The 12297-nt window shown below is 33.6% G+C and overlaps 1 protein-coding gene across 2 annotated transcripts; it reads right to left on the reverse strand.

Annotated features, from left to right (window-relative positions):
* Positions 1-6405: 6405 nt before the first annotated feature.
* Positions 6406-11813, reverse strand: LOC114752796 (UMP-CMP kinase). 2 transcript variants are annotated; one of them, XM_028941499.1, is made up of 9 exons: positions 11552-11813; positions 11107-11160; positions 10360-10414; positions 9102-9219; positions 8867-9023; positions 8258-8338; positions 8066-8173; positions 7698-7763; positions 6406-6843 (listed from the first exon to the last, which is right to left on the reverse strand). In XM_028941499.1, exons 1-9 carry the CDS (start codon positions 11615-11617, stop codon positions 6823-6825), a joined length of 726 nt encoding a protein of 241 aa, XP_028797332.1. In that variant the 5' UTR covers positions 11618-11813; the 3' UTR covers positions 6406-6822. The 2 variants fall into 2 exon arrangements, with proteins under 2 accessions (XP_028797332.1, XP_028797331.1); XM_028941498.1 differs by lacking the exon at positions 6406-6843 and having other exon boundaries at positions 7528-7763.
* Positions 11814-12297: the final 484 nt, after the last annotated feature.

The following is a 12297-nucleotide window of genomic DNA, read 5'->3' on the forward strand; positions in this document are numbered from 1 at the left end:
AGTTAGTTTCAAGCTTCAGTTTGACCTATCATATGAATGAGTTAAGCTAAAAATTTTGGTACATTTATAGTACACATCCCAAGATTTAAAATGAGTTGTGAATCACCTCATTTGGATGTGTATATGAAGATATATGAATTTTCAAAGTTAAGGCATAGAATCTGGAAAGTCCAGATTTTACCAAACGAATAGTAATCTTAATCCAATAAACTGTACGTTTTCAGTGAGGGTGAGTTCAGTTGAATATTTTTCCCTTAAAGATCATTGAAATAGCTTTTTGTAGAATTTTGGAACACCTCCATATGATTTTTCTAGAATTAGTTATGATTTTTCAAAGTTGGACTTGTAATCTGAAAATTGAACAGTGAACAGTAATTTTCCGAAAAATTAACGTCCAAATTGAAATTTTTAAGTATAAAACCATCCAACATGGTCTGGAATGGTTCTAAATGAATGCTAAGGTACTATATAAGTAAGGTGTGACAATGGGCAACCTGTTTCTAAAAACCAATAAAATTTGACCCTAATTTTACAAAACATATCGTAGGATTTACAAGTCACATAGTGAAAATGACCACTTCTTCAATAGGTTTTGAAACCTCCTTTAGTGGGATGGGCGACCTGTTTCTAAAAACTAATAACATTTGACCTCAAATTTTACAAAATATATAGTGGGATTTACAACTCACATAGTAAGAATGACCACTTCTTTAATGGGTTCTGCAACCTCCTTTTGGGGGATGGGTAACCTGTTTCTAAAAACCAATAAAATTTGATCCTAAATTTTACAAAACATATAATGAGATTTACAACTCATATAGTGAAAATGACTACTTCTTTAATAGGTTTTGCAACCTGTTTTCTGGGGCTGGGCAACCTATTTCTGACTACCAATAAAATTCCACGCTGAATTTTACAAAACACATAGTGAGATTTACAACTTTCTTAGTGAAAGTGACTACTTCTTTAATAGGTTTTACAACCTATTTTCAAGGGATTGACAACTTCTAAGCATAAATAAACCATTTAGTAGACATGTAATTGAAGTACATCACAGTAAACATTGAACCATTAACGTTCATACTAACTACATGTGTAATGGAATGTACCATTCACGTAACAGTATTTACCAAAAACCAATAGCCATATGACAGCAATTACATTACATATATTGAAATGACTGCACTTGAAGTACATCAAAGTAAGCATTGAACTATTAACTTTTTTACTAACTACATGTGTAATGGAATGTACCATTCATGTAACAATATTTGCCAAAAACCAGCAGCCATATAACTACAGTTACATTACATATATTAAAATGACTGCACCTGAAGTACATCATAGTAAATATTGAATCATTAACTTTCATACTAACTACATGTGTAATGGAATGTACCATTCACATAACAGTATTTACCAAAAACCAGCAGGCATATGACAGTAGTTACTTTGCATATGTTGAAATCGACAAGTTAACATTAAGATTAAACCAACACCTAATGTTTTCTTGTCATTCAACCCATAAAACATATGCCATTCATTAAACATTATATACAAATGGGATACCTTGTCTACTAACCCATCGCTTAAAGAAATTAAGAAGGGTTCAAAAGTCATTCCATTTACGCCAAAAAAATAACCATATCTATTGACATCTAACTTCAACTTAGATTTGGATTCTTATATGTTCTTCTTGTGTGGCCAACTTGTTGGTATGTGCGACAATGATAAATCTTTTTGTTTTGAAATTATGACTCTCATCTTTTTATTTTAGGCCTTCGTGGTAGTTGACTAGTCAAAGGTGATGCCAAGAATACTTGACTTGCTATATTTTTCACCCACTAGTTGTTAGAATTTGGCATGTCTACTGTCACTACTAGAATTATAGTCTTCCCATAAATCTTTTACTTTGATGTAATCTTGTAGCATTCGTCAACAAATTCATACACATTGCAATTGACAGCCTTAATAGCTGCACAGGTATAGGGAGATGGAATGCCTGACATTTACCAAACTGCACAAGTGTATTCACCTAAACCAAAATCAACATGTACAACTCCTTTTGCTGTATGGACACACACCTTGTCTCCTCCATAAGGTACACTCAACATGGGTACTGATCTAGTGACATGATCCACTAATTTTGCATCTATGTTTGGGCCTACACTATTTTTCCAATTACTCATTGCTATGCTTATTGTATACATCTTCTTTGCCACTTTCTCACGATGCTCATGTATAAGTTGGGCAACATTATATTGCCTATCCTTCAATATCCAAGCATTGAATGACTCACCAAGGTTTGTTATGATATTATCTCATCGTTTAAATGAGAATTTACTTAAGGCTCACCTTTCCATATCACCATGATTAAGAAGCCACTCAAATAATTGTAGATTGAACTTTCTCATGTTATCTATTACACCATCAAAGTCAGTGTCAAGCCTTGCATATGCAATAGCATCTAGGTATTGTAGACCCTCCTCCCTTGCTTTCCCACTAGTCTTCCTCTTTTCTCTATTTAATTTAATCATTTGTACACTAAAGTTTTTCTTAACATGTTTGTAACAACATGCATGCCTCTCACCGCCAAATATTGCTTGCACAGCACCTATAATTGCATTGTTTCTATATGACACAATTGTCAATTTCATCGACTAAACTATCTTCTTAATCATATATAAGAACCATGCACAATCTTTAAGTGTCTCTCCCTTTACAATCACAATCACAAAAGGTAACAATTCATTGTCAGCATCATAAGCAGAGGTTGACAATAACATCCCCTTAAACAATCCACTTAAATGACTTCCATCAATATACAGTACAGGTCGAGCACCAACTATAGAGACTTCTATACAACACCAATATGCTATGAATACACGCTCAAATGTGTTATTAGTACTAGCCACCCATTTGGCCACAGTTTTGTCAACTTCACGCCATAATCTTTTTCTAAACTCTTCCTTATATCACTTGGATGGCTGTCTATGTGATCATTTACCTCATCAATTATGATTGATAATGTCAAGTTAGCTGAACCACCATATGTCACGTGAAGATTGTCTTGAGCATTATGAACATACTCATTTATGAATTTCGACACACATAAAAAGGGAGTACTCTTTCTACCTACTCTTGCACTTATCCTCCATGGACAACCTTCAACCTTACATTTCACATACATATTTACCTTACAATTTTTCACATACTTGTACTCAAACTTGTTTGCAATATTGAACTTATGTACTTTCTTCTTGAAATCTTCTGCATGTGCAAAGGTCTGGTTCCGTCCTAACAACACTCTTCCATTTCAAAGAATTCATCCCCGACAAAGGTGTTGGCGCACTCACTACTCCATATGGTAGGTTTACACTAGGTCTTTCATTGTCTCCATAACTTGTATTTTCTGAAGCATTTTCCTCTAATGTAGGTTCATCATTCTGATGTGATAGTCCCAACATTTTTTAGATCCTGCATGTATAATTACCAATGTCATTAACAAATTTACTATAATATTATAATAATTATCAACTTTCGTAATAAAAAAATTGTCACTTACATTTTTAGATCACCTATTTTTTCCTTCACATTGTCATTACCTTTATATGCTATATAAACATGTGCATTATGGTCATTATGTTCAAATAGATTATCAACTTTACCATCATTTATAATACTCCTTTGGTCCTTAATATAGAACCTAATCGTTGAGTTAATTTTGGTCCTAAATATAAGACCTATTTTTAATATTTATCAAATTTTTCTAATTACCCATATGGATACTTCCTCAACCATAATCAAGTAGAAAAGGGAGGGAGGATATTAAATAAGATGATTATAGTGTTTTAGGAAAAACATGTTATATTTCTTATAATTAACTAACTTACCTAACTTCCTTAATCTAATCAAATTAGTTAAATATGTCTTATATGAAAGACTGGAGGAGTATCTACTAATATCTTGTCATCAAAACTCAAAGTGTATTTACTATCACGACTAGGACAATCTATGCTGAACCATTCTCCTGTCATTGCCTTGAAATCTTCAAGTCTTGCACCCTCATTTATTACTCTTACTCTAATAATCCCACCACAGTATTTAACTTCACCATTGCCATTTTTTACAAACTTCCTACTTATATGAAAATAACAAGCAAGTCTTTTTAAAGATGTTGATCCAATGTTAGAAGACATCACAACTTGCTAACCTGCAACAAACAACAATAAATAAAAAAAAATTAAGTTCACCACCAATCAATTGCCATCAACATGCATGACAACCAAAACACACACATACACACAAACTTTTCTTCTATTTGTAACTTTATTATAGGATTTCACAATTCCATTATTGATTTTAACAACACTAATCACTTGGACGCAAACTTCATGGCTTCGTAATTGCTTGCCACTTTTTCTGACTTCCGCTACGTCATTCCAAATACTGAATATAAACCCTCATCTCCAACAAACCCGTCCCCATTTTGCCATGAAGTAGCCACAAAAATGAACAACCCAACCCCACCATCAACTTCTACTCACTTATATAATACCATATGTTCACTCCCTCTCTTACTACAAGCCCTCTTACCCACAACCAAAATCTACTAAATCAGCAATGTCAACAGAACGGTGATGCGGAAGAGTAAGATAATACCATTTCCAAAGACTACCGACTTAAACTTACCTTTTTTCAGGTTAAATATGTTGCTCCAAGTTGCTCTAACATTCCTCTTTCCGTCTTCACAGGTTTCATCAATGTCTTCCTCTGTTTACTATCTTTTCACCTTCAGCTTCTTTTTCCCTCACTTATCAGGGTATTTCAATCTTTACGCCAAAAGTGAAAATTCCAGATTGGTACCTTATGTCCATTTAGTCATTTTGCTTATTTGGATGCCTGTTTTGTCTTTTTTATTTTCATATGATATTTTGTAGTCATTTTCCCTTAAAATAATTAAAAAATTTATAAATATTTTTCTTAAGTTGTTATTAATTTCAATTTCTTAAAGTTATAAATATTTAGATATATAATATTATTCAAATTTATTTTTATATCTAAAATTTTCCATTCTCTTAATTTTAATAACTTTTATTTTAATTATGATTCACTTTAACTGACATATCAAATAAAATAACAAATTATGAAAAATAATTACGGAGAAAGAAATTAAAAACATAAAAAATTTTATGAGTATCGTTGATTAATTCGACTTTTATGTTATTTGGATTTCACCCTACGTCTCCTCAAAAATGACATGGAACTGTTTTTTTTTTTTTTGGTGAAATATAAAACCAACCTGTGGAGCTCAATTTTCTACTTATTTATTGATTTACTTAAAAGCAATAAATTTTTACTTTTAATCTAATATCATTAAAATATGAAATATGATGTATATTATAGTAGTTGATCCCCCAAACATTGAGTATATGTAAGATGCGATTAGAGAAAATTGAGGAATTTAGCTAGGGATATTTTAGTATTTATAAGTTTATATTTTGATATTTGGTCCCTCTAAATACAATTTTTATGATCCTTTTCAATATTAGTTTTTTTAGGTCCTTCTCTTCAATTTTCCCTATTGATTAAGCCAAGGAAAGTTTAAAAAAAAAAAAAGTAGGCTATGTTATAAATAATGTATAAAATAAAGAGAAAACCATATTGGAGATACCTATACTTTTTTTCAATTTTCAATTTGGTACCTATGTGTTTTTTGTTTTTAACTAAATTTTTATTTTTCCTCTATTAACATCATTAATCCTTATGTAGAGACTAAAAATATCAATAAAACAGAGTTATAAGAGCTAATGTTGCTAAAAGATAAAATTAAATGTTTAATTAAAGGGAAAAAACACATAGGTACCAAATTAAAAATTGAAAGAAAGTATAAGTACTTTCAATATGGTTTTCCCTAAAATAAATGGTTAAAGGGCATATATACTCTTCAACTATTTTGCGAGCAGCGCTTGATATCCTTAACTATTTGTTAGAGCAATGCTGTCTTTCAAATGTTAAAAATGTAGCAATATCACTTTCTAACTAGCGGATGGTTAAGTTGACCATTAACTCCTAAAAAGCAAAAGGACCCTCAAAAATTTATAGAAGAGAAAATGGCACCCTAGAATTTAATAATGGTGAACAATTGGTAGGCATATTTTCTTTTTATTGAAGCATGTAGCATCATGTTTATGGTGACACATGGCTTTCCAACTAGGCATTCATCAGCGGAAAAAAAAAAAAAAAAAAAGCGGTATCAACCCGCATTAATAGTTAACTAGCAATGTTACCAAATGTTATACGTATGTCTATTTTGATTTGCTAGCTAAATACTCGGTTAAAAAATGGGGGTCTATTAGCCAGCACTAACTGTCGACTAACAGTATCCCACAGAGTGCCAAAATGTGGTCCAATACCAAATATGATTCTGAAAAACAAAATTGCAAAATTTCTGCCAATTACTATAGGATCATGCTGGAGAGGAAAACAAAAACCTCACCTCTCCCATTTTATTTAACTAGTTTCTCACTTGTTCCAGACAGTTCAGTTATACCTGCATTTCATTTCCCATGTTACATGAGGTATCTAGCCCTATGAAGAATACAAGGGAAAAGAAACATCATTCTATGCATTCAGTAATGCATATGCCAGTATATCTTCGATGTACGAGACTCAATGGTATGAGTATTGGTAAGCTGCCAAATTTCCAGAGAGATCTTTGGCTGGGAACGGCATTCAGAAAATCACCAATGTCAAAGAAGCACACCGAGGTCAACAAGAAGTTTTCCCTGCCTTTCAGTGCTCTCAAGTCTCAACTCATAGTCAGCTTTCATTTAGCTTCCGCTGCAGAGTATAATGCAAGTAATAATCAACATTATCAAACAACAATATGCACACAATCAGCGACTAATCCTACTACTTATGTCTTGGCACTTGGCAGTTATTAAGGGCAGCTTTAGGCAGAGACTCATGCTAATTTGCAAAAGCCTATAACTGGCAGGGTTAAACTTTAATGAATAAAACTGCCTTGCGGTTGAATCAAGGGGGAGGCGTAACATGGCTTTTCTAGGACTGGAGACTTGCTCGGTCCTTGAAGGCAAATGCTGGGGAGCACTTGAAAAGCTTAAAATGGTTAGTCTAAAAGATTCAGAACGATTATTCTTGAAAATGATTTCAAGCTCATTATGAAAGGTCTCACCTTTAGTGTAATCATAATACAGACCTCCACGGTATTTTTGAGAGTCCAAGGCTAGTGGTAAGCAGAGATTGGCAAGTCATAATTCAACATTGATGTAAACAAACTAAAACGTGTGCTTTATCTTCTTGCTGAATTTAGGTTTCACTCGTGATCTTGGCCAAATCATAAGTAAAAATAGCAAAATAGCATGTTCCCTTTGTTGAATTCTGATATAGTGGGAATTTGATATGCTGTGTATAGCTTCAGCCGAACCTTCTTTGAAGGCCTTTTGACTTCCATAGTTCACCACACACACACAAACATGCGCGCGTACACATAAATAAGGGGAGACAAAAAACCTAGGAAAATTTGTTTCCCTTTTCTCTCTTCCAGTCCACCCATGCAAATAAAAAGCTGGTTAAGAAAACATGGCATGCTCACAAATTAAAGTATAATAGGAGGCAACTGGAAACACAAGGACCATCTTAATACATCAAATATGAGATGATATAAAATATACCTCACATGCAGCAAAAACTGGCCGAACTTGGTCAAATATCTCATCTACTGTTCCCACTGCACTGATCTGCAGAAATTAGCTTGTGTTAACATAACTAACAGTTTTTACATAAAATTGAATCATATAGAAATGCCTACACAAAATAACCATTGCAGTTCTTTGCTGTGAGTGTACATGCAGACGAATTCTCACCCTTCTTTAAATCGAAACTAAAGCTGTAGCTTGTGAGAATCATATAAGAATCTTCATTGGAGTAATCTAACAGGAACCTCAGTGCAGCGTTGTTCCAGGAACACATAAATAATAGATCCTTAACTGTTAGCGAGACAAACTATTCTAGATCAGATTACATGTAAAAACTGCATTACCTTGTGAAGTTTCCCTCTCTTTGCATAGTGCTCTATTACTGGAAGATTTAATTCCTCAAATACTTTTAGACGTTTTCTGACTGTATCTATGTTGTCATCAATTCGACCCTACAAGAATAAAAACACTATATATCAGTAGTACTAGTTTCTAATTATTTGTTGCAATTCAAAACAAAACAATTGGATAGGAACCTGATTACGACTTAACACTCTTTTCACCATCTCTTCTTCAGGGCAGTTAAAGAATAACACTATGTCTGGTTCAGCTCCCATCTACAAATTGAACAATATACTTAATTTCCCAGAACAAAACACGTGATTAAAATATATAGCTTCAAGAAATTTCTGGGATGAAAATAATATTTCTGTCCTTGTCATGCAGGCGTTGTCATCAATTTCCTAAGTCATACATATATGACATGCAGTAATTCCTCAATTTTTCAAAGAGATTGGGATAGGATATCAATATCTATCATTAATTATCAAATTCTAACTATCTAATTAATTTCCCTGAGCATAAAAAAGTGAATAAAATGGAATTAATCATTCTTCTGAAACTGTTTCAAGAATTTTCTGGTAAGAAAATGATATTTCTGTATTCGTCCATTGACGTTGTCATCAATCAGATTAGTTATATACATAAATGCAGCAATTCCTTGTCAAATGCGTGTGTATGGAAGAACGATCACAAGGCGGAGGTAACTTGATATGATAAAATATCAATCGAGCAATACCAAGAGCTCCATGACAGGTTGTGAATTTCTACAAATCCATGAATGCAAGATCAAGAGCTAAACTCACAATTTCTTCAAAAGCTCTGCGGTTCTCCTCGCTTCTTGGGAAACCATCAATAAGAAATTTACGATTGTCACTTAATTCCATCTCTCTCCTAAGCAATTTGACAGTCACCTCTGAAGGAACAATTTTTCCTTCTCTGATTGTGTTTAGAATCATTGAACTGTTGTTTAATTACCATTATTAGAAACTTGTAGTGCCCTGAAGAAACAAAATGCAAAACAGGATAAGACGTCATCACCCATATTCGCTGTCAGAAGCTATCTCCTTTCTCAGGAGATCTCCAGCACTCAGATGTTTGAATCCAAAGGTATCAACAATTTTTGCACACTGAGTGCCTTTTCCACTGCCAGGCCCCCCTGAGAATATAAGGAACAAATTTTATCACGTACGAAAGCAAACAAATAAGCCTGGGTTCAGAATTTTTCTAAAAGTAATACTTTAACATATACAACCTTTTTCTTTTCGTTTTTTTTTTTTGAACAAAAGATAACCATAAACTTGTGGTTACTCAATATCTATTAATAAACTTCCTATAAAAGCATTAGCGTTTCAAAGAGCAAAACCAGCGGCACTCGTAGGAAGAACCACTCAAACATACTAGGAGTTCATAATGCTAATGAGTGACATGTAGAAAGCACTTCCAAGGTTTTGTGTTCATCCCCTGCCTCCCATTTCTCACTTACTGAGATAACTGTTTTCTAAAGCAACTAATATACATTGAAATTATGTTGGAACTAGGGAAAAAATCATCATATAAATTGACCCAGTATTTCTCAAAGATTTCTACTATCTCTTTTCATGGAACATGCGATGTTCCATGGTGCAAAATCAGACAGTTTTAAATGCTAATTTCTTTTTCATTTTTGGTTAATAAAGTACAGTTTCCTTTCCAGCGTCTCATTCAAATTAAATCTGCCATGAAAGCTGACATTGTCACACCTAAGCTGACGTGTTATATTCTATTAAATATTCAAATCATTCCGTATGAACTCATGCTCAGATGGGGGGTTAAAAAGTTATATAATTAAGTTCCTTGCTGGAACGAAAATATGGCCAGGTAAGAAGGACATTTATCATTATTCTACTTTTTCCAATTGACTCATCCTTTTATGAAACACTGAGTAAGCTTTTTTCTGGCAACTTAAGACTGGTTATTGATAAGTAATGTCTGAATTTCTATATGAAAGACACAACCAATTATAACTAAAATTTTATGTTCTAATTTTCATTACTTAACAGAAAGTGATTAATTTGTATAATTTCTAAATTAACAACCTAGTGCTTCAATCAATCTTGCCGAAGCTTCCACACTATTAATATATGCAGACAAGACATGATTAACATTCGGCAGTCATTGTTAGCACATGAATACTATTTCTTTTTTCAGAGCACATTTTCCACAGTCATGCACTTCAGCAATCTATGACCCAAATCTCGATAAAACTGCATATGATATGAACACCTTATTAAATTATTCCATAGAGCAGAATTGTTACCTAAAACAAACGTTATAAATGGAGCTCTATGCGTGGGGCAAATATTACCTTTTTCCTGCAGTATGGACCGAAACAGTGAAGTAAGGAGATTATTGAAGTATCATATCTAAAATATGGCATTAATAATCTGCTAATTCCCTGACTATAGAATTTCGAAACACACCAAGAGAATAAGATATGTTTTAAATAAAACAACAAACTTCTAGCACATAGCAAATAATGAATGTAGCAATAAACATCCAATTTTGACGTGCTCAACATTCTACTAAAAAGAAGTTATAATATTTCAAGCAAAATATCTGATAACAATAGCATGATAAAAATCAGGTTCGCATGGTCATACAAACAGGTTATTCGTTTAAACATCCAACAGTCATCCAGACTACAAAATTGGGAAGCAGAAATGTGATAAGGCCATCACTGCTTATTTTGGACAATCACAAGCCTGAAAGTTCAAGCATAAATCATATACGAGCTCACCATCATTCTACAAAAAGCACCATAGATTTGATGATTTCCAATCCGAACATGAACACGTTTCTTATGCAAAGTTAGACAAATGGGGTCAACCACTGGCAAGGAACACTTTGACAACTCCCCAATTTAGTCACAACAGTTTTATGTACAAAGTTAAATTCCTACCTACTAGGAAAGTACATAATGAATATTGGCCTGCCATCACATGAGATATCAGCATATTAGCGCAATATGTTCATAAAATTTAAGAAATTAGGAAGTGCATAGTACCTGGCAAGGTATCCCTGTAGTAAGCATTTCCCACATCTTGTGTTTAGAAGCTTCCTGAAGCCAACATACAAAAGAAAAGTCTAAAGTAGGTCAACAACTGGACATCCGTCAGATGAGCTGAGATAACAGAAATGCTTGTAAAACTTCAAAAGGCGATGAGGGAACAAGATTTACCAAACCTTTCAGCTTTTAGGACCATCACAAAGCCAGACTCATGAGATTACTTAAAAACTAAGCCAACCAAAAATAAAAGAAATACATATAATCACGGACAAAAAATAAATTTCCTTGACTTTAACACCTTTGCTGAATGGGTATTCAAAAATCCAAACATGGTACAACGCGGGATGTGGGTCGTTTCGCTCGTAAATCAAAGGCACAAAACAAAGTGAACAATAAACAAACAACAAACTAAGCATATTTGCAGACCGAAAGATGCTATTACCTGAATGAAAAAGGACGATTTGAATGAAGAAATCAAAGGAGAAAACGAAGTCGCACGCCTCCACATTTTTTGCAGGTATTGGTGAGCTTCTTTCTGAGTTTACGATCTATATTGCAGTTTGATTATTACTTGAGACATTGCGTTGAACAAGAAGCGTGCTGTCCAAAGCTAGAGCGGCGGGAAGGGAGCAAATGGCGCTTTCGCTGGCTGGGGGCGATGGTGGTGGCATGGTCAATTGGTCACGTGGGGTTCTCTTGCCGCTACTTCCATCTTCGTCGGAGCGGAGGTACCGCAATCTGTCTCATTTATTTATTATTTATTGGGAAAATTACACACAGATCCCAAATACTCCTCCTGTGCTTAATATAAGACCCATTTAACTAATTTGGTTAGATTAAGGAAGTTAGATAAGTTAGTTAATTATAATAAATATGACACGTTTTTCCTAAAATACCATAATCATCTTTATTAATACCCCCTCTCTCTTCTACTTGATTATAGTTGAGGGAGTATCCATAGGGGTAATTTAGAGAAAATTAATAAATATGAGAAATAAGTCTTATATTTAGGACCAAAACTAACTCAATAATTGGGTCCTATATTAAGGACCGGAGGAGTAACACAATTTATTAAATTAAGATTCCAAATCTCAAAATAAATAAGAGCTCCCATGAGACCTAACTACAGGCCGGCCCTGACGGGTTTAAAAGGACTGGCGGTCAAAATTTTAAAAATATCTCAATTTG

Source organism: Neltuma alba, unplaced genomic scaffold (assembly GCF_004799145.2).
Source record: "Neltuma alba isolate B1F8T4 unplaced genomic scaffold, ASM479914v2 tig00007552_pilon, whole genome shotgun sequence".
Lineage (NCBI taxonomy): Eukaryota > Viridiplantae > Streptophyta > Magnoliopsida > Fabales > Fabaceae > Neltuma > Neltuma alba.

Excerpts from the sequence above, each read along its gene's own strand:
- LOC114752796 (XM_028941498.1), bottom strand. The coding sequence starts at position 11,617 with ATGTGGAGGCGTGCGACTTCGTTTTCTCCTTTGATTTCTTCATTCAAA. Across the intron at positions 8,339-8,866 it reads GCAGAGCTTTTGAAGAAATT|ATGGGAGCTGAACCAGACAT; the intron begins GTGAGTTTAGCT and ends TTCAATTTGTAG. Across the intron at positions 8,174-8,257 it reads GAGTGTTAAGTCGTAATCAG|GGTCGAATTGATGACAACAT; the intron begins GTTCCTATCCAA and ends TTATTCTTGTAG.